This window comes from Gracilinanus agilis, chromosome 1, assembly GCF_016433145.1.
Source record: "Gracilinanus agilis isolate LMUSP501 chromosome 1, AgileGrace, whole genome shotgun sequence".
Classification (NCBI taxonomy): Eukaryota; Metazoa; Chordata; class Mammalia; order Didelphimorphia; family Didelphidae; genus Gracilinanus; species Gracilinanus agilis.
Window position 1 is genome coordinate 224,018,447 of NC_058130.1, and position 26,577 is coordinate 224,045,023.

The 26,577-nt window shown below is 38.5% G+C and overlaps 1 protein-coding gene across 1 annotated transcript in view; it reads left to right on the top strand.

Annotated features, from left to right (window-relative positions):
- Positions 1-26,577, top strand: part of TMC7 (transmembrane channel like 7) — a 74,696-nt gene that overhangs the window by 33,640 nt on the left and 14,479 nt on the right. Inside the window, exons 6-13 of the mRNA XM_044679063.1 lie at positions 3,254-3,399; positions 6,066-6,213; positions 10,352-10,525; positions 11,540-11,697; positions 13,785-13,902; positions 16,723-16,820; positions 22,194-22,380; positions 24,841-24,971. Of these exons, the coding sequence (XP_044534998.1) occupies positions 3,254-3,399; positions 6,066-6,213; positions 10,352-10,525; positions 11,540-11,697; positions 13,785-13,902; positions 16,723-16,820; positions 22,194-22,380; positions 24,841-24,971 (1,160 nt within the window). The remainder of the gene's footprint in view (positions 1-3,253; positions 3,400-6,065; positions 6,214-10,351; positions 10,526-11,539; positions 11,698-13,784; positions 13,903-16,722; positions 16,821-22,193; positions 22,381-24,840; positions 24,972-26,577) is intronic.

Genomic DNA, 26,577 nt, shown 5'->3' on the forward strand with positions numbered 1-26,577 from the left:
ATCTAGCCCAAGAACACTGAAAAAGTACCAAGTAGTCGGCTTTTGGAATGCCACACAGAGAATTTTTTATTTGATCCTAGTTATAACACAGAGCCACTGGAATTTATGGAGTTGAGAGTAAGGGGTGATACGGTTACAGCTTTATGTTAGGAAGATCAATTTGGCAACTGACAGGAGGGTGGACTGGAGTGAGAAGAAACTTGAAGCAAGCAGATCAACCAGTAGGCTATTATAATAGGGAGGGAGAGATGAAGGCTTGCTCCAGGGTCATGACTATGACCAAAAAGCTTTATAGTTAAATTCATTAGTTTGGAAATGATTACCAATCTGTCAAGGCCAGAAATAACTACTCCCCTTTCCCAGTAAATGAATTCCATTGCCTTATCCACCAGTCCAATCAGAGGCAGAACTCCTTGAATTTTGTTTAGTAGGTTTGGAGCTTCTGACTAAACACTAGAGACCCATTACACTTGGGTGTAATTAACCTTTCTTCCAAAGTTCTCTTATATATTATGCTACTTCCAATCAGAGAATGTCCTTCCTTCCTTCTTTCCTTCCCTCCCTCCCTCTAGTGATTTGTGCCATTCATCTGTTATGTCTTACTCATGCTATTTTCAAATCATACCTACCATTCTCTTTCCATTGTTCTTTTGCAGATGGAGATAGGTAGGTAGAGAATCATATATAGATCATTTATGAAGTGCTTACTAGGAGTCAGTCAAGTGCTAGTTGCCTACTAATTTAATTCTTCAGAGAATGAGATACCATGTTCAAAACCATTAAAAAGTGGGCTTTTGTGCCAAAGAAGAGCTTGGAATTGTTCCTAACTCAAGTAATTATCCATATGCAATCCAGCCCATTCTCCTGTTCATTTCTAGATTTAACATCTGCAATGCCCTAAGATATTGTTACTGTTCAATTATTTTAGGTGTGTCCAATTCTCCCTGACCCCATTTGGGATTTTCTTGGCAAAGATACTGGAGTAATTTTTGCCACTTCTTTCTCTAGCTCATTTTGCATCAACTCTTAGTATTGATTCTAAGATAGAAAGTAAAGATTTAAGAATAAATAAAATTAAATTAAGGGATCAAAGTAGGTGCTCTCTTGTGGTTGTTTTCAGCTATAAATCTGTTAGCCTATGCTGTCGAAGTACAAATAAGATTGGGCAGAGAATTGGAGAATGGGGGAGTAATTGATTAGATGCTGAGAGAGAGAAAGGAGAGTCAAGGATGATTCCAAGGTTTTGAACTTCAGTGACTAGAAGGATAGTGCTGTCACTGGAAATAGGAAAGTTTGAAGGAGGAAGGAGCTTGAGGTGATGGTGGAAGAGAGAAATATTTTGCCATCTATACCAATTTGGTGGATTAAAGTGTGGTAACATAGCTGTTTTAATTTGTATTTTATGGGGTGTTCAAGGAGGAATTGCACCTCTGATGTGAGAGCTTGCTGAGCCCTTTTCAGGACTGCTCATTCACCTTTGGTGTCCATCTTTCACTCAACTCTTACATGTGGCTCCAAGAAGCTGTACCATGGTCAGGGGCCACACCCTGGTAAAATTATCTCACCAGGCAACCTAAATCAGCTTGCGAATAACCCATAGCCTTAAATCCTTCAGTGAGTGAAGAAGATACCTACCTTAAGCTTTTGAAGAAGTTCCCCTATTGAAATGGGCAGATGAGAACATTGATCTAATGACCATGCAGGTGACTGAAACAGGCTTTGTGGAGCAGTTAGAGGTTGGTCAGACATTGAAGAAGCCAAGGTCATCCACTGCATTCCAGGCTATTGCCAGTCATCCAAACTTTTTTCTTACCACTGGATTGTGAATGACTCTGGAAAAGAGAGTGAATCTGACAGCTTTGGACAACTCTGCCTCACTTAAATCCAGTTCACATCACCCCATGATGTCATTGGTCCTCTTTGAAGACAAAGGATGAACAGCAATTCATATTTAATACTCTTTTTGTGATTGTTGATAGCTGGGGGTTTCCTTCACAAACTACCTCTTCACATCTTTTGATAATTCTCTTTTGGAGAACAGTTCTTAATTTTGTAAATTTGTGCCAGAAATTACTCCTATTTCATGAGGAGATGAGAACCCTAGTATAGTTCCAGTTCTGGGGTAGACTAAATTAAATTCAGACCAAACCCTCTCTCTCAGGGTATAGCAACTAATCTGCCTTTCCATCTTCCAAAAAAACCCAAGAGACTTCATTGCTCCCCAGCTTTCTTTTCCCTTGGATAAACTTAAAGCTTCCAGCTTATACTAAGATACTGCCAAAGGGGCAGTTAGTTGGCTGAGTAGATAGTCAGACCTGGAGATGGAGGTCCTGGATTCAAATGTGGCCTCAGAAACTTCTTAGCTATATGACACTGGGAAAGTCACTTAACTCAAGTTTCCTAGCCCTTAATAGATCTTCTACCTTGGAAACCATACTTAGTATCAATTCTAAGACAGAAAGTGAGGGTTAAAAGGAAAGAAAGAAAGAAAGAAAGAAAGAAAGAAAGAAAGAAAGAAAGAAAGAAAGAAAGAAAGGAAAGAAAAGAAAGAAAGGCAGACTTAGAAGAATAAATGACTATCCTATCTTTTTTTTTCATTGAGATTTTCTTAGATTTTTATAGCACCTACCCCCAGGGTGGTTGTAATACTAAAATTTGTAAGTAATTTGAAAATCTTAAAGTGCCATACAAATGCTGCTGTTGATATTGTTATTAATAAAAATCGTTACATGATGATGATGATGATTATTATACTCTTAATATTAAGTCCAAAGTTTGAGAGAATTTTTTTTGCCTTTATGTCTCCAGAACTTAGCATAGTGCCCAGCACATAGTAGGTGCCAAATACATGCTTGTTGACTGACTAACCTCAAAGCAATTAACTTCTTAAAATCAGAAGGAACCTTAGACATCATCTGTTCTAATCTCATTTCACTAAGAAATAAACAAGTCCAGAGGTTTGAAGTGATGTCTGCAAGGTCACAAAGCTAGCTAATGCCAGAGTGGGGCTAGAACTCAGGAATGCTTTCTCCTAAATCAGTTCACCTTCTAGCATGTTTCCTTTCTGACTGTGGATGAAAAAAATGGGAAGCTCAGTTCTCTCCCCAGGAATATGGGGAATTGGAATCTTTTGGCAAAGCTTAATAGGAGGAGCTTTTCTGGATCAGAATAGCTCAGGTTACTAAGCAGCTCTTTTCTAACCCTTTAGGGAGATAAGAATCTCACACTTTTTTCTTTGCCCTTTTTTATTCAGGGTTTTTTGGAATGGACCAGCTTGTTTTATGGCCATTATACTGTAGATGGGATAAAATTCAAAACCTTCACATATGATTTGCCTCTTGCCTATTTGCTGAGCACAATTGCTTATATGTCATTGAGTCTCCTCTGGATTGTGAAAAGGTAAAGTCTACTTTGTTATTCCTTGTTTATTGTTCAACACCGCTATACTTTGAAGCCAAAGCCTTAGTCATTAGGTTCCACTAACTCAGGGTCAGTGTGGGCGTGTCAAAGAAATATGAGTATCTGTCTAGGAAAGTATTAGAATCTGGAATCTGGTGAACTGAATCACTAGGGGAAATGATGAAGCTGTTTGGCTTGTTTCATCATCCCTTTAAGGAGCCTAATAATTATCAAAGGATATGCTACCTGACTCTGAATTACCTTCTCTGCCAACTGTGAACCTCCCGGTTCCTACCTTGTCCTTTCTAACTATCTGGGAAGAGGAAAAGGTTAGAAGAAATCCTCTTTCCAAGCCAGAGATCTCAGCAGGAGTTAGTTAGGCAGTCTATCAACAATTGGTGAAATGATTCAATTAGTGAATGTCCTCCCTGGTTAGAGAAGACTAATGAGAACAAGGTCAGGGTGGGTAGGATCCATTTAGGTTCAGTCTCTTTTGGGGCCATTAACTGCACTCTTTTTAAAAAATGTAGACATTTTCATATTTTACTTTTTTTAAACAACATGTAAAAACAGTTTTTTACATTTTAAAAAAATGTTGAGTTCCAAATTCTCTCCCTTTTCTTCCCTCTCCCTCAGAAGACAAGTAATTTGATAGAGATTATATTAAATTATATATGTGTGGTCATATAAAACACATTTCCATGTTGGCCATGTTGCAAAAGACAACACAGACCAAATCTCCTCCTGTTCCAAAATAAGAAAAATAGTGTTTTTAAAAAGTATACTTCAATTTTCATACAGACTCCACCTTTTTCTGGAGATGGATAGTACTTTTCATCATAAGTCTTTTGAAATTGTCTTGGATCATTATATTGCTGAGAATAAATCATTCATGGTTGATTTGTCCAATATTGCTGTTACTGTGTCCAATGTCCTCCTGGTTCTGCTGACTCCATTTTGTATCAATTCATGTAAGTCTTTCCAGTTTTTTTTGAAAGCATCTCACTCATTTCACAGTATTCCATCATACTCATATACCACTTGTTCGATTATTCCTCAATTGATGGATATCCTCTCAATTTCCAATTCATTGCCACCACAAAAAAAAATGCTATAGATATTTTTGTACCTATAGATCATTTTCCTTTTTCTTTGATCTTTTTGGGAGAGTACTGATATTGCTAGTTTCAAAGTGTAAGCATAGTTTTATAGCCCTTTGGGCATAGCTCCAAATTGTTTTTCAGAATGATCATATCAGTTATCAACTCTACCAACAATACATTAATGCCCCAATTTTTTCATATCCCCTCCAGGATTTGTTATTTTCCATTTCTTTCAAATTAGACAGTCCAATAGGTGTGAGGTGTTACTTCAGTTATTTTCATTTTCATTTCTCTAATCAAGAGTGATTTAGAGCATTTTTATATGACTATAGATAGCTTTGATTTCTTCTGAAAACTATTCATTCATATCCTTTAGCCATATATGAACTGGAGAATGACTTGTATTCTGATAAATTCAACTCAGTTCTCTATTTGAGAAATGAAACTTTTATCAGAGAAACTTACTGTAAAATTTTCCTGGTTTTGCTTTCCTTCTAATTTTGGCTGCATTGGTTCTGTTTGTGCATAACCTTTGTTAGATTTAAGTTAATAACTCCAGGTTCTTATTTTCCATAGAGTTTATTAATAATCAATTGAAATAAAGAAAGCAAATAGAAGTTTAAAGCCTATTTTCTAACCTATGTCTGATCACGTGTTGATCCTCCTGCATGATTCTCTGTCCCCCTCTTGTGCCATGTTCAGGGAAGTAGAGGCCCCTTGGATCACACCCACACTCTTTTATTCATGTTCATGAATGCAATGCTGGCACGCAAAATGGGATGAACCAGGTCGACAATCCAGTAGGGGAAGGAAATGAAATTCCCTTTACACACTTTTTAAATTTAATATTATCAAAATTATCCCTTTTAAATCCCATAACATTCTCTATCTCTTGTTTGATCATAAATTCTTTCATTACCTATATGTCTGACAAGTAAACTATTCAATGCTCTTCTTATTTGCTTATGTTATCACCCTTTATGTCTAAATCATGTATCCATTTTGAATATTTCTGGTGTGAGATGTTGAGCCATACTTAATTTCTGCCATTCTGCTTGCCAATTTTCCCAGCAATTTTTGTCAAATAGTGAGTTCTTCTCCCCAAAGCTTGAGTCTTTGGGTTTATCTAACACTTGATTATTTATTTGATCATTTACCATTTTGTATTGTGTACATAATCTATGCCTTTAACCCTCCACTCTATTCTTAGCCAATATTCAATTGTTTTGATCATCTTTGCTGTGCAGTGTATGATGTTAATGCTAAATATAGTAATAAAAATGTATTTTTTTAAAAAAGAGAAAATGCGATTGCATATAAAGGAAAAAACATTGGTAAGGGCTAAAAATAATATATTATTTGTACATTAAGAAAAAAAAATCAGAAAGCAATGAGATTGTCACAAGGCATGGATTCACAGGCCTGGGGGCCAGCAAGAGGGGTGCCAAGAGTTGAGTTGAGCATACCTATATCTGGGAATAGACATTATAGGAGACTGAGTCAACCGTTAGTCAGTTCTTTATAATAGAATACATATTGATATTTCTTTTTTTTTTAAATCAGGTCTGTGGAAGGATTCAAACAAAACTTGGTCCGAAGTGAAGAACAGTATCAGAGCTACTGTAATAAAATCTTTGCTGGCTGGGATTTCTGTATCACAGACCAGACAACTGCCCGGCTCAAGCATAGCAGTATATTGTATGAGCTTAAAGTGAGTCCTGGAGATTTTGACTGTCATTATGGGTTCCTGAAAGGTTAAATCAATTTCAGATTTCAGATGGGAGTAGTGGGAGGGTGTTGGGAGGGGCAGAAGGAACAAGGGCCAGTGTTTTTCACAGTAATTATTCTAGGTACAGCAAACCAAAACACTGGATTGAGGGAGGAAACATATAGGAAAAAGAAGTGATGCTAGCTATACAAAACACTGCCACCACCACCACCCATGGCAAAACAAAACAGCCAACAACACTTAAGAGGCTTAAGTACTAACTATTCAAAGCCCCAACCAGATACTAGAACATGCAAGTAAGACCAATATAGCATAGTGTTATATTTATAATCTAGGAAGTGATGGATGCTACCTTGACTGACAAGAATGGCAATTGGAAGACTCAGGATGCTCCCAGGTGCTGTGAGCCAGGGGCAAACATCAGTTGGTATTTATAATCACAGTATAAATACCCCTGACAACCACTTTGAAAGAGGTCTCTCTCTGGAGGTCTCTGGACATGAGTCTCTGGACTGGGAAATCTCTGAGTGGGTGATGAAGGGTGGCAGGGAGGTCTATGAAGAAGAGGGCAGGAATAACTCTGAATATTTTCTGATAGACTGTGAGAGCTAGTGCATCACCAACACTGGTAGTGAGAAAGCTGAGAGAATAAGATCATCAATACAGCTGCATCAGTAGCTTCCCTATTCTCTGGCTTGGCTGTGGCCAGAGGTAGGGGAGTGAGCAAATCTCCAGCTTCCACCTGATCAATAGCCTCCAGTCCTGATTGTCAACTAGTTTATAGATAATAGATCAATAGGGTCTCCGATCCCCAATCCTTGTCCTTGTTATCCTTTCCCTGAGTATAGATAAAGAGATTTCAACAACAAGAGCTGTCCTAAGTAGTCTTTAAATCACAGGCTTTGGGAAGGGAGTCAAACGCAGTCAGATCCTAAACATTATCCAAGGCAAATCAATAGCCCAGTACTAATCTATCCAACCCCAGGTTGGACCTGGATAAATTAACCATCTATCTAACCTCTCAAGGGTCCTTCCTGGGCAACTGTTAGAGAGAAAGGGATAAATTACAGCAGCAGTCAAGGGTGATCGGAGTTGGTGTTCCTCCATCAACTGCAGCTGAGGAGAGTACAGATAGATACATCAACATCATTGTACATCTATACATCTCCTTTGGACCCCTTTTATTTATAACAATAGCTGCCCTGCCTTCCTTCCTTTCCTTCCTCCTTTTCTTTTCTCTCTCTGTCTCTCTTCCCCCCTTTCCTTTTCCTCCTCCCTCCTTTCTTTCTCTCTGCAAAACTACCCTTGTTAATATTTAGAATGATTTCATCAAGATTAAAGCATGCAGTGGTATGTCCACACTGTGTGACTGTTCAAATGCTTCAACACTCCCCTCTCTGCCATGAGCCTCCTATTTCCTATATACCAGTGATAGTGAACCTTTTAGAGACCATGTGCCATGCCCAATCCCAGCACCCCAGACTGCATGTTGTGCCCCACACACCCAGAGTCTGAGTGCCAAATCCACCCCCCCCCAGACAAGTGGGAAAAAGAGAGAGGAGTGACTCCAGCACTCTGCTCAGGAGGGAGTAAGTGCTTCAAATGGGCTGCTGGGAGAGGGGAAGGGAGCAGCTCTGCCTGAGTCACTGTCTTTCTAATAAGTAACTCTGGTGCAAGTGCCCAGAGAGGTCTCTACATGCTATAGGTTCACCTTCATAGCTATATACTACTTAGAAAGTGTGAGACAAGAAGCACAAAATGGGATGCACAAAACCATCCTGAAAGGAGGGAGAAATATTCTTCTGGAATATTCTTTTAAATTCTAGAATGGGAATGTTGTATTTTCATTTTGGATAGAGTTCTTAACTTGTGGTTAAAATTTCAGAGGGGAGGGGGCAGCTGGGTAGCTCAGTGGATTGAGAGCCAGGCCTAGAGAGGGGAGGTCCTAGGTTCAAATCTGGCCTCAGACACTTCCCAGTTGTGTGACCCTGGGCAAGTCACATGACCCCTATTGCCTACCCTTACCACTCTTCTGCCTTGGAACCAATACACAGTATTGACTCCAAGACCGAAGGTAAGGGTTTAAAAAAAAAAGATTTCAGAGGGGATCTGTGAATTTGGATGGGAAATAATATTGAATTTTTCTTTTTTTTTTTAGAATAAATATATTTTTAATTCCTTTTCTTATCTTTAAAGTAAATAACTCATTTAAATCATCAAGTCAGTTTGGAGCATCTGTAATTGCTCAGAGTGTCTTCATCTCATATTTGTCCTTGTATTTTTTTTTTAGTAATTTTGACCTTTGCTTGAGACAATTGTCTCACAATAATAGATTGCTAGTTCCCATATTGATGATGAATTTTTATTTTCACTGATCTCTAAGTGAAATTCAGAATTTCCTATAATTGAGATTTTTAAAATTTCTGAGAAGAGATTCACAGGTTTAACCAGATTTCAGAGTGGATCAGTAATACACAGAGGTAAGAACATCCATTTCTAGTTAGAGTCTGTTCTGTAAATGTAAGAGGCAACTAGATGATGGCACAGTGGATAGAGTGTAAGGCTTAAAGTCAGGAAGGCTTATCTTCCTGAGTTCAAATCTGGCCTCAAATTCTTCCTTGCTGTGTGGCCACTGGCAAATTACTTAATCCTGATTGTTTCAGTTTCCTCAAATGCCAAATGAGGAGGGAATGGCCAACCACTCCAGAATCTTTGCCAAGAAAACCCCAAATGGAGTCACCAAGAGTTGGACATGACTGAAAATGATTGAACGACAACGTAAATGTAAATTCTGAGTCTCCTTTCTAGACTGTTGCCTGAAGAAATATCTTAGTCATACAAACTAGGGGAGAAACTAGAAGGGAGAGCTAACTTCTTTGAGCTTTTATATTCTAGAAGCTTCTTGGGAGTAGCTTTGCCTCTGGCTGTGTTCTCATATTATTAGTGTTCCAGAGATCTAATTCAGAGGTAGGTAGCCTTTTCTCCTCTTCATCCATGCAATTGAGTTCCCTGGGTGTTGCATAGCCTCACTAGTGGCACTCAGAGCCAAAGAATTACCTGATTATTACATTATAACTCATCCCTTTCTCATTCATCTTCCTTGGGTTTATGCTCTCTACTCTTCATTGAAATAAAAGTATGAGATACTCTTTTCTTTGCTTCCTTCCTTCCACATCATGTAGACACTTAGAAATATCCAGCCTGGAGCAGATAGTTGACTCAGTGGATAGAAAGCAGACTTGGAGATAGGAGGTTCTAGGGTTAAATCTGACTTCAGACACTTCTTCACTGTGTGACCCTGAGCAAGTCATTTAATCTCTTTTGCCTAGCCCTTATTGCTCTTCTGCCTGAAAAAAAGAAAAGAAAATTCAGCCAGCCAATAACTGGAGCCTCTCTATCAGATATCCCATAATTCACTTCTTTAGCCTTCCCTTTACACTCCTCCATCCAAACTTTAGATAATCTAAGAATAACATTGATTGTGCATGGATTGTGAGTGGAGAGTACTTGACTCCATGAAGAAGGAAGCTTCAAAAAAAGAAGATACCAGGTTCAAGACTTCGAGGAGCTCAGATTCTAATGAGGAGACAAACTTTGTATCTAACACGAGGAATAAGGATATTAGTATGTGCAAAATTACTTAGAGTTACATAAATACATATCTGGACCCTCAATGCAAGCACTGACTCCTGTAGGCTCATGAATTATGATTTTGTTAACATATTTATGCTGACTAATTTTGGAATAAATATAGGATTCAGCTTTGACTAAGGCTATTCGTGGTCATTAGAGAGTGGTGGGAGTCATGGAGTTGATACGTCATTTAGTCACTCTCTTGTTTTTCTTATACTGTATACTGGTTCCAAGGCAGAAAAGTAGTAAGGATTAGGCAGTGGGGGTTAAGTGACTTGCTCAGAGTCACGCAGCTAAGAAGTATATGAGGTCAGATTTGAACTCAGATCCTCCTATCTCCAGACCTGGCTCTCAATCCGTGAGCCACCTATCTGCCCCCATTAAGTCATTCTTTAAGGAAGGAAGTTGTATGGTTTGGACTCTCCATATAAAATGTTTCTTATTGTGAATCCAATATTCTTAAGAACGAATTTCTTTTGGTCCTTAGACAGACTTGGAGGAAGAAAGAATAAGGCAAAAAATAGCTGAGAGGACTCCAGAGGAAACCTTAAGGATTTATTCTCTCAGGCTGCTTTTGAATACTGTGGTTGTAGCTTTCCTGGCATCCTGCTTTTATTCAATTTATGTAGCAACTGTATTTTCCCAAGAACACATGAAAAAAGTAAGTAACTTTCTTTTCTCTAAATTTAAAGCATAATCCAAAGAATTCAAGTAACAGGACTTGGACTTTTAAAAAAATCTTTATTTTCTCTATCCACTGAGCTCCCTAGATGCCTCTGAGGAACCATCCATAGATGAGGGGATTTTTACTATGTGAATTCCCAGGCTGCTGTGAGACTTGAGCTGGGGCATAGGTAGATATCTGGAGCACTTCCAGAAGAGAGGAATAAGATAAATAATGAGATTATATCATGCAAAATGAAAAGCTTTCAATATATGGTACATTAGGCAAACAGACCCTTTGTAAAAATGAATGGAGGGGGGAGCTGGGTAGCTCAGTGGTTTGAGAGTCAGGCCTAGAGACAGGAGGTCCTAGGTTCAAATCTAGCCTCAGACACTTCCTAGCTGTGTGACCCTGGGCAAGTCACTTGACCCCCATTGCCTACCCTTGCCACTCTTCTACCTTGGAGCCAATACACAGAATTGACTCCAAGATGGAAGGTAAGGGTTTAAAAAAAAATGGAAAGTAGAAGACGTCTCAGAATTCTTTTTGGTCCAGTGATACCTGTGATGTGGAAATCTGGGTCACTAGAAACAGTTTCATGTGTATAGAGAGCAGTTCATTAGTGAAGCCTAAATGGGTGGCTGGGTGACTTGGGGCACCACTATGAGCCTCAGTTTCCTTATAATATTAAAACATTGAACTAAATGCTATTTAAAGTCTCTCTGGCTCAGGCTTTCATTAATTCTGTGACTACACTAATTTTTTTGTTTGTTTTTGAACCCTTACTAAAGAAAGTTAGAATTTTAACACAGAAGGGCAAAAGGCTAGGCAAATGGGGGTTAAGTGACTTGTCCAAGGTCACCCAGCTAGGAAGCGTCTGAGGCTAGATCTGAACCCAGATCTTCCTGAAACCCAGCCTGGTACTTTTCCCCCAGTATCATCTACCTGTCTCTGTAACCATACTGTTTTGCAGTCATTCATTGACAAAATTGGAATCTTTTGCCTTCCTAGGAGATTAACAAAATGGTCTTTGGAGAGAATCTTCTCATCCTTTATCTTCCCTCCATTGTGATTACAATGGCCAACTTTATCACCCCCATCATCTTCTCCAGGATCATTCACTATGAAGATTATTCACCAGCCTTTGAGATCAGATTAACTCTTCTTAGGTAAGGGATAACTTAGTTGAGCCACTTCTTTGCTAGCCTTTAGGTGCTACCTAAATCACTCTGATTGTCCATTTTATTCAAAGACCATTTGTCAAGCACTTACCCCAATGGGCAGGCTACTGTACTATGTGATGTTTTGCTGGAGCTGGAGGGGAAAGAAAATACAGAGGTGGCTAAAAAAAATAACTAAGACTCAGTTTTTGCCCTTAAGGAGTTTACAGTTCGTGGATATGATTGCTTTCTTTTTCTTTCTATTTCTGTTTGCTGCTCTGAGCATCATGATGGAGGGGAAGGAATGGAAAAGGAAGAAATTAAACCCTCGACTTTTTCTTTCAGAGACCTGGAGGATGGCCTACCATCTCCCTATAGCAGTAGTTAGCAGTAGCACACTTGGGGCCAGACTTCTTTAAAAAACAAAAAAAGCCAACCCATACTTCTGTGTTAGAATTGATACTAAATATTGTCCCCAACACAGAAAAGCAGCAAAGGCCAAGCAGTGGAGGTTAAGTGATTTGTCCAGGGTCACATAGCTAGGAAGTGTCCGAGGACAGATTTGAATCCAGGACCTCCTGTTTCCAGACCTGGCTCTCTGACCACTGAACCACCTCACTGCCCTCTTGGGGCCAGACATCTTAGAGGCACAGGACCCAAATTCATTTCAACAAGTACTTAGTAAGCATCTGCTATTTGTGACACACTATGCTAGGCTCTGATAATGCAAAGACAAAAAACTAAATAATACTGCCCTCAGAGGGCAGATACATGTGTGCGCGTACACACACACACACACACACACACACACACACAAATGGATACAAAATAGTTTTTTAAAGAGTATATTGTAATATGTATCTTTTTATTATTTTTTAAACACTTACTTCTATCTTAGAATTAATACTATGTATTGGTTCCAAAGCAGAAGAGCAGTAAGGGCTAAGCAGTGAGGGTTAAGTGACTTGCCCAGGGTCACACAGTTAGTAAGAGGCCAGATTTGAATTCAGGACCTCCCATCTCTAAGCCTGGCTCTCAATCCACTGAGCCACCTAGTTACCCTGATATGTTTCTTTTATCATGAGACAAGTAGTATAGAAATATGTATTGTGTGAAAGTGCTGGTATAACCTATATCAGACTATTTGCTGCTTTAGAGAGAGGGAGAAGGAAGAGAGGGAGAAACTGAATCCTAAAATATCAGACAACAGTTGTCAAGGAGGCAGCTAGGTTGCTCAGTGGATAGAGAGCCAGGGCCTGGAGCCAGGATGGCCTTGGCTCAGATCTGGCTTCTTTCTAGCTGTGTGACCCTGGGCAAGTCACTTAATTCTAATTGCCTAGCCCTTACCATTCTTCTGCCTTGGTACTGATATCAATTCTAAGACAGAAGTGAAAGGTTTAAAAAAAAGAGTAGCCAGAGGGCAGTTAGGTGGTCTAACAGAGTGCCAGTCCTAGAGTTGGAAGGTCCTGGGTTCCAATTTGGCCTCAGATACTCCCTAGCTTTGTGATTCTGGTCAAGTCACTTAACTCTGATTGCCTAGCCTTTAGTACACTTCTGTGTTAGAATTGTTACTAAAAGATAAGGTAGAGGTGAGGTTTTAGAACAAAGAAAAAAAAATTTTTTTTAATTCAAGTACACAAATATCTTTCTGTTGCTCTTTTATCAGAAAAGAATCATTTTATTAATTATGTGTGTGCAGGCATGAACATATATTTATAATTCAGTATATTAGCAAACAAGTACCTATGTTTCATATATACATTTTAATATATATATCCCTACAGGTGCATATCTCTTGCTATAACTATCTCTACATCTTACATTTTCCCAGGAATCATAATGTTTGGCACATTTGGAGATAAAGACTTCTTAAAATGGGAATTTTGAGAGAGGGATATGTTTGATATTTTTCCAATTTTTCCCCTTTTTGTGGGAAAAGCAACAGAGTTATTTGAGGAAAGCATATTTCTCCCTCTCCCCCTTTTTTGTCTATTATACCTTTAGCTGTAAGTACTAACAAATTGCATGGGCAAAATATATCCTGATCGATTATCCCTCTTCCTCCTCTCTTTCTTCTTCTTTTTCATCCTACATAGGTGTGTCTTCATGCGATTGGCTACCATTTGTGTGCTTGTGCTTACCTTGGGGTCCAAAATAACCTATTGTGACAATGAGGATTGCCGAATCTGTGGCTATAACCACAAACTCTATCCGGTAAGTCCAGTTGACTATTCAAATGTTTTTGAGACATATCAGTTGTTTGCCAACCCAACAGGATCTGTATAAGAGAGTGATGGTGAACCTTTTAGAGACAGAGTTTTGGGCCCTGCCCCCACCCCACCCCCAGAGTGAGTGCCATGCCCAGCCCCCCAGAGACGGAGTGTTGTCCCCCACCCCTCTCACCTAGACCCCTACCTGCCTCCCTTACCCCAGACAGGAAAAAGAGGAAGTACTCCCATTGGGTTGCTAGGCAGAGGAGCATGTGGAAAGGAAGAGAATGACCCCAGCACTCTGCTCCTCTTCAGCTGTGCTCCCCTCCAACTATGTCCCCCACTATGAGCTATGCTCCCCTTAAACTTAGCTCCTCTCCCACCCTACCCCAGGATTCAACAAACTGCCATCTGCACTGTACCCTCATGCAGAATGTGAGCCAAGCCCTCCATCCCAGCACTTTACCCCAGATGGGAGGGGGGAAGCACTCTCATTGGGCTACTGGGCAGAGGGGCAGGTGAAGTGAGGAATGGAGAGGGGAAGGAGAACAGCTCCACCTGAATTCCTCTGACTTTCTAGTAATGAACTCTCGTGGGCAACTGCAGGCATGCCCACAGTGAGGGCTCTGTGTACCCTTTTTGACATGTGTGCCACAAATTTGCCATCACTGGTATAAGATCTATTTTGAATTTAGATTAAGCTGGCTGACCTCATTTCATTACTGCGCTGGGTAAACTGTGGATTCCACAGTGATAGATTTATGGATAAGGCTAAATGAAGTGGGGATGCTTTTAAGTATATCACCTCAAGCAAGGATAGATTTATTTCAAGGTTTCAAGGAACTGTACCCACAGAAATCCAGCTATCTTCTCCTCTTCCCATTCCTACCACCTAAAAACTAGAGTTCAAGCCTAACCTTCAGCCTGACTGAAGCAGTAGCTTCCATTCATTCCCCCAGACCCCTCCTAGATCAAAAGAAATTTATGTTGAAGTTTCCACTGTTTAAAAGCATCAAAAAACCTCTATTGATTTAAAGGATTGCTTGGATAGATTTTTCAGGTGATAGTAGTTTCTGGTGTATATCTTGGGGTATATTGGGTCAGGCCTCTATCCTGGAATCATTTCCTCATTGCTTCTGAAATATGAAAATTTGCAATAATGTAATGAGTCATTTGATGATTAATAGGATTTTTCAGCCTTAATTTATTACTCAGTGGGTTCTTTTCCATGGAACTGTGATTGACTCAGGGATTCATTTCTTTTTAGCCCTTTATTGTATCCTATCTACATACTAGTTTTCTGTATTTAAGAGCTTAATCTGGGAGTAGGCAGATGGCTCAGTAGATTGGAAGCCAGGCTCAAAGACAGGATGTCCTGGGTTCAAATCTGGGCTCAAACACTTCCTAGCTGTGTGACCCTGGGCAAGTCACTTAACCTCCATTGCCTAGCCCTTACCTCTCTTCTGCCTTAGAACCAATACACAGTATTGCTTCTAAGACAGAAGGTATGGGTTTAAAAAATTAAAGCATTTAATCTCACAAACAAATGACATTGGCAGTGAAGGAGGTTGGGTTTTGGGACAATTCTCGCAGAACTACAAACTACAGAGCCTTCATTAGATGGTTCTCTAAAGTTGTCATATGAGGACTTGGGAGACCACACAGGACAGGGTTGGACAGGACTTTGGTGCTCAGATTGACAGGAGGATGCCTGGCAGGTACTCTTAACTTGGGGAAGTCGGTGGTCAAAACCAGAGCAGAGGACTAGATATCAGCCTAGGCACAGAAGATAAAGAAGTGTAGATGTAGACAGCTAATAATAACATTTATGTATCACTGTAAGGTTTATAGAATGCTTTCTTCACCTTTCTTGCAACTTGAAGCCTTAGACAATTGGTTTAGAAGAGTACTAAGAGATTAAGTGACTTGTCTAGGATCACACATAGCCAGGATGTGTCAGAGAAAGAACTTGAACCCAAGACTTCCTGGCATTGAGACTGGCTTTCTATCCACTATGCCATGATGTCTCTTTTACAGTAAATTTAAAGTAAAGCTTTACATTAGTACAGTAAATCTTCACCAACTAGGAATAAAATTAGCTCTCTCTCTTCTACTCTACACCGCTTCTTAATCTGCCCTTCACTTCCCAATCCAACTATTCTACTCAGTGGCAATTATCAATCTATCCTTGATCTCTGATCTTTCATATTATTCTGCCAAGTTGGTTCCCTCGGTACTTCCCAGCCCTCATAATACCCCCTTGGTGGAGGGAAACCACAATACATCCATCTTTTCCCTTTCTGGCACTCAGATAAATGGCACAGGTATTATCAACTTTATTTTATAAAAGTGTAATAAAGAAATGAAATCCAGAAGTCTAATTGATTATTCATGGTTATATAACTATTGTGTCTGAAGCAAGTCCAGAATCTGAAAGGGTTAGGGAACACAGAGAAAGGAACCCTGGGTAGAAGGTGATGGAATCAAAATACCAGGCACAAGACCAGAAGAAAAGAATGAATATCATTGCTGAGCTAAAAGCTTTGCAGGCCATTGGCTATTTGTTATAACGACTACCAAAGACCAGAATAGGTCTCATAAATGGAGACAAGAATGTGTGTACCCAGAAGGAGTAAGTAGTGAAGCAGCACCCAATAAAACTGTGTAGAGGGGCTGAAAATGCCTAGTATGTGGTCAGGATAACTCTGTATAAGTAGGGAGTGCCTTTAACAGAGTAGGTGGAGCAGGATATTGCAAGACTCAAGATCTGGATTTTGTGACCCAATAAGAATGGGATTTTTTTTTTTATTCTTTTTGGTTTCAGTGCTGGGAAAATCAAGTTGGACAGGAAATGTATAAGCTGATGATCTTTGATCTGATCATCAATCTTGCCGTGACTATATTCATTGAATTTCCTAGAAAGTAAGTATGAGTAATGTTCTTACCCAAAACTGTAGCTTTTGTCATCTACTCATTTATACTTCAAACATTTTGTTTCTTGTTATCTATGACTAAAAATATGTGTCTCATTCTGTACCCAGAGGCCATCACTTCTCTGTTAGGAGGTAAGAGCCTGCTTCATCATTGGGGTTCTCTGGAATCCCAATTGCTCATTTTATTGATTAGGGTTCTTAATTCTTTAAAATTTGTTTTGAACAAACATGTATTAAGCACTTTCTCTTTTGCAATCTATGTGCATGTATCTATGTATATATGCTAGATGTCAAGGAAGATTAAAGAGATAAGATACAACTAGCTCAAGAATCTTATAATCTAGTGGTGGCAATGAGACAAGCAAATAAAATTAGGGTCCATCAGGATCATGTTAGCAAGGTTTCAATTGCTACAGTGTAAGTACTCTTTTCCAATAGTCAACTTTATATAGATTGTATCAAAATATATTTCTTATATGGTGTTATAGTTATATTTTTATATGTAATATATTTTTCTTATTGTTATATTTATATTGACAAAAATATTTATTATGTTATATAGAGTTATATTTCAATGTAATAGTGTATATTTTCTTACATATTGTTTCATATCCATATAAAATATACTTTATATATTATGTACATAATATATATGCAGCTTATATATTATATATTATATTTCTATACAATTGTACTTATTATATTCTTGTTATATTTATATATTTCTATATAGTTTTATGTTTATTATATTTATAAACTATCAAAATTTATTTCCTATAAATGATTATATGCAGTTATTTCTATATAACCTATTTTCTTACATATAGTTATATTTATATAGACTATATTTATTTCATGTATTATATAGTTATATTTCCTTATATAATATTAGAATTACATGGTCTTTATAAAATATATATTTCTTTTTAACGATGTTTTCTTATTATTATATTTCTATACATATAATTGTTTTATTCATGTAGACTATATCCAAACATTTCTCATATATTATTATGTTATTATTTCTATATATTCGTATATGTTATATTTATTTTGAATATATTTCATATATTTACATAATAGCATATATTTTTTCAAATATTATTATATTTCTCTGGCTGTGGTAACATTTCTTATATGTAAAAATATGTATGTTGTTCCTATAAAGGTACATTTCAAAGATGCCATCTAAGTGAGGATGACATCAAAGACATTATCAGAGACGTGTAGAGCCAGACATAATGGTAGGACTGGTTAGATAGTGAGACCAAGGGATTGTAGATAGCTTGAGACTTGCATTGTTAGCCACTATTTTATCTACTGTCTAATTATTTATCCCACTAACATTTTATCCAACATAAAATTTTTATTTTATCCTATTTTTTATTAATAGAATTTACTTCCAAATATCTCATCCCCTCTCTCTGCTCCCAGCACCATAGAAAAGCAAACAGATCTTTATATATAGATTATGTCTTTCATGTTTTCACTTTTCAATTCATTCTCTGGAGGTGAAAGTTCACAAATTATTCTTCAGATATTTAATCTGTAGCTTTATATAATGTTCTTTTGTTTCTACTCATTTCACTTTTCATTATCTCATGTAGTCCCTTCCAGGTTTTAAAAAAGATTAATCTGGTCATCATTTCTTATGGGGAAGTAGTATTCTATCAAAGTCATATGCCACAGTTTGTTTAACCATTCCTAGTTGATGGGCAGCCCCTCAATTTCTAGTTCTTTACCTTCATAAAGAGAACTGCTATAAATATTTTGAAGCATATAGGTTCTTTTCCTTTTTCCCCTGATCTCCATGGGAAATAGACCCAGCAATTGTAATGCTGGGTCTAAGGGGATACACAGTTTTAGAACTCTCTGGGTGTAATTCCAAATCATTCTCCAAATGGTTGGATCACTTCACAGTTCTACCAACAATGTATTAGTGTCTCCATTTTTCCACATTCCCTCCAAAATTTGTCATGTTGCCCTTTTATCATTTTAGTCAGTCTGATGTTTGTGAGATTCTCAGAGTTATTTTGATTTTCATTTCTTTAATCAGTAGTGACTTAGAGCATTTTTTCATATACTTATATATGGCTTTGATTTCATCATCTGAAAACTGTCAGTTCATATCCAACACAAAATATCAAAATAAGCAGAGCTGGGTGGGGGGGCAGCTAGGTAGCTCAGTGAATTGAGAGACAGGCCTAGAGACAGGAAGACAGGAGGTCCTAGGTTCAAATCTAGCCTCAGACACTTCCCAGCTGTGTGACTCTGGGCAAGTCACTTGACCCCCATTGCCTACCCTTACCACTCTTCTGCCTTGGAGCCAAACACAGTATTGACTCCAAGACGGAAGGTAAGGGTTTAAAAAAAAAAAAAAGCAGAAGATGATCTCTAGTCTCTATCTTTCAGAGCAGGGGCTCTTGACTTTTTTTTTTTTTAATTTTGTGGATGACTAGTGAAGCCTATTGACTGCTCTTCAGAATGTTTTTAAATTCATAAAATAAAATGCACAGGATTACAAAGCAAATCAATTATATTGAAATACATTTATTAAAATATTTTAAAACACAAATTCATGGACCCCAGGTTAAGATCCCTTCCTCTAGAGGATTTATATAAATATTTGGACAGGTAGAGCATTAATAAAGCATTTGCTCTGTGCCACACATTGTGCTAAGTGCTAAGGAATACAAATAAAAACAGACAACAATCTCTGCCTTCCAGAAGTTTCTCTTCTAATGGAGGAAGAGAATGTAGAGAGGGGTGTGAAAACAGCCAAGAAATACAGAGAAGGCCAATTTGGTAAGATAAAGCAAAATAATGCCTTTCACCTTCCACGGAACTACGGTAGAGTACAATTTTCCAGTGAGAAGACCTATTCGGCTGGAAAGTGAAGGATAGAATGAGAAATAGCAGTACAGTATAATGATTAGAAAGCTGGACTAAAAGCCAGGAATACCTGGGTTCAAGGCCTACCCTGCCTACATACTCATTGTGTGACTTTGTGAAGGTCATTTAACTTTTCAGTGTCCTAGGCAATTGCAGAGATGGTGCTGGCCTGCATTGGTAGAGGGAGTTTCTTTATCTGGGAGTTCTTTGTACCAATGAATTCACAGGGCTATATATCCCTAAGGATAAAATCATAGAAGAGAAGATATGGCCTTTGATTGATGGAGAAATCAACCAAATGGAATATGCCATGGATCCATAAAACTATCAAAAATATTAAATATATATAAATATAAATATGTGCATATGTATATAAAGATAGGAATGTGTGTGTATATATACACTTATTTGTGGAGGAATATATGTGTCAATGTATATAGAGATAGCTAAGGGACACAGTGGTTAGAGAATTGAGATTGGAGCCAGGAAAATCTGAGTTCAAGTCCTGCCTCAGTTGCATAGTAGCTATGTGACCCTGGACAGGACATTCAACCACTGTCAGCCTCAGTGTTCTCATCTGTAAAATGGGAGTCAATAGCATGTGCCTTCCAGAATTTCTGCAAAAATCAAAGGAAATATTCATAAAGTACTTTGCAAACCTTAAAGCACTACATAAATAATGTTCTTGTTGTTGTTATAATAATATACCAGCATTCTACAACTTTGTTTTGTCTAAGATCCAGATGAATTTTTCAGTTTTCAAAGTATATGTCTATATATGTATGTATATACATATAAATATACATATGAGGGTTGGGGGTTAGTGTACAGAAAATAATCATATTGCCCTAGGGCAGCAATGATGAACCTTTTGGAGACAGAATGCCCCCGTCTCCCCCACAAAGTGCCAGGTGCACCCCATCCTGCCCTCACTTACCCCACACAGGGGAGGGAGAAAGCTCTCCCATTGGGCTGCTGGATGGAGGGGCCAGTGAAATAAGGAATGTCCTCAGCCAGTGTAGAGAGGGGGAGGGAAATGGTCAAAGAGCTCTCTGCTCCCCTCCAGCTCTGCATCCTATGAGCCACCCATCTTCCCCACCATGTGCTCCCATTAGACTGCTGGGCAGATTGGCTAGAGATATGAAAAAAGGATTGCAAGAGCAGTGGAGAGGGAAGGGGAGCAGCTCCACCCAAGTCCATATGCCTTTCTAGTAACACACTGGGCTGGGGTGGGGGGTGGCTACATGCCCACAGAGAACTCTCTGCATGTCTTCTTTGGCACCTGTGCCACAGGTTCGCCATCATTGCCCTAGGGTACTGATTTCTAGTCTTAGGTCAAATGAGATTCACTGAGAACTTTTTAAAAGGCTCTTAAAAGATCTTTTGCCATTGACTTAAAGTTAGAGCTATTCATATCTGGCCGGAGAACTTCCTGGACCATATATAAGATGGGCAAAAGGCCTGACAGCCAGTATTTTCTCTACTCCATCCATTTCCTTCCCTTCTTTTCAAATTAATTCAAGAAGGGGAGTCTGAACCTGAGTGGGAGCAGATACAATGATTATTACAAAGGCCAAGGCTTACCTAGGAAAGCCCCCTGAGCTGTGGGCTTCTTTTCATTTTTATCTTGATAGTAAAACACAAATGAGCAAGAGTAAGAGTGAGGGAATACACTCTATAGCTTCTCTTGTAAACATGCTTTTGCCTATATTCATAAGCCCTGAGCCTCTACCATTCCATTTGTAACATTGTTCCTACAAGCTTTTATACTCTACTCCCTCCACAAAATGGAAAAATCAGGGGATGGTTTTTCAAATCTTTTATTTTACCAAATAAAAATTCATAAGTTTCTAAATAAGTAACAAGTTCTAATACATTTAAAATGTGATTTGATGCTTTAAATTAAATTTTTGTATGACTTTTCAGAAACACATCTATGATAGCACCCTTGCACAGAACTTCTAAATAATATTTGGAAGGTGATGTGTAATTATGGTTTGATATGTATTTAGCACATATCGTATTCCTTCAAGAGGAATTTTTCCCTTTTGAAATTTTTTTGGAAAAATTTTCCCCTTCAATTTTCCCCATTTCCCAACTCATATAGGTTTCTATGAAGTTTTGATGCCTATTTAAGAAGATAGTGATATGGAGGGAAAAGAGAGGAAGAAAAAAGAAAATTTTAAACCCTTACCTTCTATCTTAGAATCAATACTATGTATTGGTTCCAAGGCAAAAGAGCAGTAAGGACTGGGCAATAAGGGTTAAGTGACTCTCTTGGGGTCACATATCTAGGGAGTGTCTGAGCCCAGATTTAAACCCAGGTCTTAACCTGCTCCAGGCCTGGTGCTATATTCACTGAGTTAGCCAGCTACCCTGTTTATTTCCTTCTTTCCTTGTATTTATATATCCAGCACTTCACGTAGTACTTAGTATTCTATTATCTCTTCATTCTCACATTTACTTTTAGGTTATTGGTGACCCATTGTTCTAATTGGAAGTTGATTCGGTGTTGGGGACAACAAGAATTTGCCATTCCTGATAATGTCCTGGGCATCGTTTATGGGCAGACCATCTGCTGGATTGGATCTTTTTTCTCTCCTCTTCTCCCTGCAATTGCAACTGTGAAATTCATTATCATCTTTTATGTGAAAGAGGTAATGGCAGAAATGAGAGGGCCTTAAAAATGGTGGGCAAAGGTGGGCAAAATGGGTGCCAGGCACTGCCCTGGATGCAAACAACACAAATAGTTCATGCTTTATTGAGGGAAATGACACACACACATACATATGAGATAAATACAAAATAGTTTTTTTCATATCTTCTCTTCATAGGTTTTGAGTGATAATACATATATAACCCAGAGGAGTTGCTTGTCAACTCTGGGAGAGGGGAAGGAAGAAGGGAGGAAGACAACAAGAATCATGTAACCATGGGAAAAAAAAATTTTAATCTTTTAAAAAATTGAAAACAAAAATAAAATAGGCCCTTCTCTTTGATCTTAGTTTCAATTCTAAGATAGAAGAGCAGTAAGGACTAGGCAATGGGGGGTAAGTAACTTTCCCAGGGTCACAAGCTAGGAAGTGTCTGAGGCCAGATTTGAATTCAGGACCTCCAGACTCTAAGCCTGGTGCTCTCTCCCCTGTGCTGCCTAGGTGCCCCATTATAGAATAATTTGTGGACTACTTAATGGCAGAGGATTTAAGAAAAATCTAATATAGGAGGTAACCATTTGAGATGAACTTTGAAGGCACCATCCCATCATAGAGTATATAGATGAGAGAAAAACTGCCATAGTGGATAGACAGGCAGATTTGGATTTAGGAAGACTGAGGTTCAAGCTTTACCTCTGATGAATACCAGTTTTGTGGGCATGGGCAAGATGGACATCTCAATATCCCCAAGCAACTCTTAAGTTTCACAGGAATTTCTGGTCTGTGTAACTGAGGGAGTTTCCATACTGGGAGTCCTTATATTGATTTAAGGTGGCCTTTTGAGGCTTAAAAAAAAATTGCTGTCTAAATTGCAAAAGATTCCATGCAAATAAGCCCTCCTCTGTTGATATCTCAGGAGCTCTGGGAAGTGAGCAGTACAATTTCAGTCGTGTAGCTACCTGAGCAATTGGGCTAATAAACGCCATCGGGATGAGGTGATCTCTGCCTCAGTTGAAGAGTTGGTGGGTTGACAATAGGATCCGATCGATATCGGCTCTGTGCCGAAGGAATAACCTTTTCTTTGCTTTGGAATCTTAAGTAGATATAACTGAGTAACTGTTACCCTGATCTCTCTCTTAGGATTATGGAAGGGATTCCTGAGAAAAGTACTTGAATAGGATTGGATTTGGAATCAGAAGAATTGGGTTCAAATCCCGACTCCTAGCTTCTTACCACCTATGTGACCTTGGGCAAGTTATTTAAACTCTCTGAACCACAGTATTGTGAAATGTAGTGAGGGTGGATTAGATAACCTCTAAGAGCCTGTCCAGCTCCCAAAATCTGTGAACATAGTCTCTTTAGTTATGGGGGTTAATTGTGGGCAAATCACTTAACCTTTATTTGCCTCAGTTTCCTCAATTGTAAAATGGGGATAATGATGCCTATGTCACAGGGTTGGAGTGAGGATCAAACAAGATTATAGTACAGTTTTTGGCCCATGGAGTAGATGATTAATAAATGCTTATATCCCCTTATTCCATTAGATTGTGAGGTCCTTGAGGGCAGGGACTACATTTTAACTTTTTGTATCCCCAGCACTTAGCACAGTGCCTGGTATATAGTAGGTGCTTAATAAATATTAATTGAATGAAATTCCCTAGTGTCAGGGAACTTCCAGTATGTGAACTCCCTCTACCAATTACAGATCATATATAAATTCCCCTCACCAATTATAGATAATTAGAACAACATGACCTGTGACTTAGTTGAGAAATCTTACAGAGTTGCTTGAGGTGTTAACTTGTTCATAGTCATACAGCCAATAAGTGTCAGAGGTAGAGTTTGTCCCTGGGTCTTCCTGACTTTAAGCTCAGTATTCTAGAAATTCCCCATATTCTGCTTTTCACTAAGACAACATTTGTAACAGGATTTTGAACATTTCCTAGCTGTGTGACTCAGGGCAAGTTACTTGACCCTGATTGCCTAGCTCTTGCCATTTTTCTGTCTTAGAATTGGTATTAGGACAGAAGGTAAGGATTTAAAAAACAAAACAAAACTACATAGGGCTATGGGGAATAAAGGTGGGAAAATAGAGGGGAGAATTTTTCTAAAATAAAATATCAGGGCACCTAGCCAACTCAGTGGATAGAGGACTCAGCCTGAAGATGGGAGGTCCTGGATTCAAATGTGGCCTCAGACACTTCCTAGCTGTGTGACCCTGGGCAAGTCACTTAAATCGAGTTGCCTAGGCCTTTTCTCTCTTCTGCCTTGGAACCAATACACAACATTAATTTTAAGAGTTAAAAAAAAGAAAGAAAAAAATGCCAATTGGGGACCGAAGATAGGGTGAGATAAGGAGAAGTTTGGCTCTTAAACCAGTCATTCTTGTTTTTGTTTGAGAGATATTAGAAAGAAGCTAAATTAGAGGTCTCTTTTTTTTCTTCTTCTTTTCTCTTTCTCCAGATCAGCCTGATGTATACCTGTAGACCCTCCACCAGGCCTTTCAGAGCATCCAATTCTAATTTTTTCTTCTTGTTGGTGCTGTTAATTGGACTGTCATTGGCTTTCATCCCACTGGGAATCAGCATGACACAGTAAAAAATGAATTTGTCTTCTCTAACCCTTGAGTAGATACATTGGTTTGATTTGTTTTTGTTCTCGTTTTTTTTGAAGTATGAAAAGGAAGTTTAAAATGGCACCCAAGATACTTTTTTGCTTACATTAAAGTGTTATTTTGCCTTTGCATAAACAGTTATTAGAGTGCTAGATAAAAATTCAAGGAGTTTTCAGCTTTTTGTTAAGCTAACTTCTTATTTTTATAAAGAAATTTTTATTGAAGTCTTTGTTTTTATATAGTCTACATTTCCTTTTGTGTTATTACTCCTCCAAAGAATCACTCCATATACCAAAGAACTGCTTTCTAAAAAAAAGAAAAAAAGAGTGGGGCAGTTGGGTGGCTCAGTAGACAGAGAACCGGGCCTGGATTAAAATGTGACCTCAGGCACTTCCTAGCTGGATGACCCTGGGCCAGTCACCTAAACCCAATTGCCTAGTCCTTACCTCTTTTCTGCCTTGGAATCAGTACTTTGTATTGATAACAAGACAGAAGGTAAAGGTTTAAAACAAACAACTCCTCTCCCCACCCCCAAAAAAGGAAAAAAAATCAGCAAACTTATAAGTACATTAAAAAAAACCTGACAACACATGCAACGTCCTGTACCAATGGCTCCTCTACCTCTGCCAAGTAGTAGAAGGCAGATTTTTTTGTGTGTGTTTCTGCTATGTAATTTTGCAGCATTTTGTGTGTCAATCTAGTAAACTAGTCTTTATTAAGCACCTATTAAGTGATAAGAGATGGGGATACAAAGAAGAGGGAATTTGGTCTCTGCCTTAAGGAGGGACTAATAATGGGGTAGGCAACTTATAAACATCTATGTAGAAATAAGTTATATATATGAAAAACAGGAAATAGTTAACAGAGAGAAAGCTCTAGAATAAAGAGGGATTGTGAAAGGCTTCCTGTAGAAGGTAGGATTTTAGTTGGAATTTGAAGGAAGCCAGTAAAACCAGGACATGGGGATGAGGTGTGGAGGACATCCAGTGAAAATTATCAGAGTGGAGAGATGGAGAATTAGGGGTTAGGGGGGACTGCTAGGCATAGCAATGTTGCTAGATCATAGAGTACATTATTGGAGGGGAATGAGGTGTCACATTGGAAAGGTGGGAGTGGATCAGTTATAAATGTCAAACATTTTTATATTTTATATTTGGATTTTATATTTGATCTAAAGGAGAAAAGTAAATAAAGCCAGAAAAACATTATATACAGTGACAGAAATATATTTATATACACTCACTTCTGTCTTAGAATCAATATTAAGTATTGATTCTAATGCAGAAGAGCAGTAAGGGGTAGGAAAATGGGGGTTAAGTGACTTGCCCAGGATCACATAGCTAGGCAGTGTCTGATGTCAAATTTGAACCCAGGACTCCATCTCCAGGCCTGGCTCTCTATCCATTGAGCTATTTAGCTATCCCCTAACAGCAATATTTTTTGATAAACACCTGTGAATGACCTAGTTCTTCTCAGCAATACAGTGATCTAAAACACAACAAAGTCTCATGATGAAAAAATGCCATCTGCCCTCCAAGCTGGAATCTGAATGCAGGCTGAAACATACCCTCCCTCCCTCCCTCCCT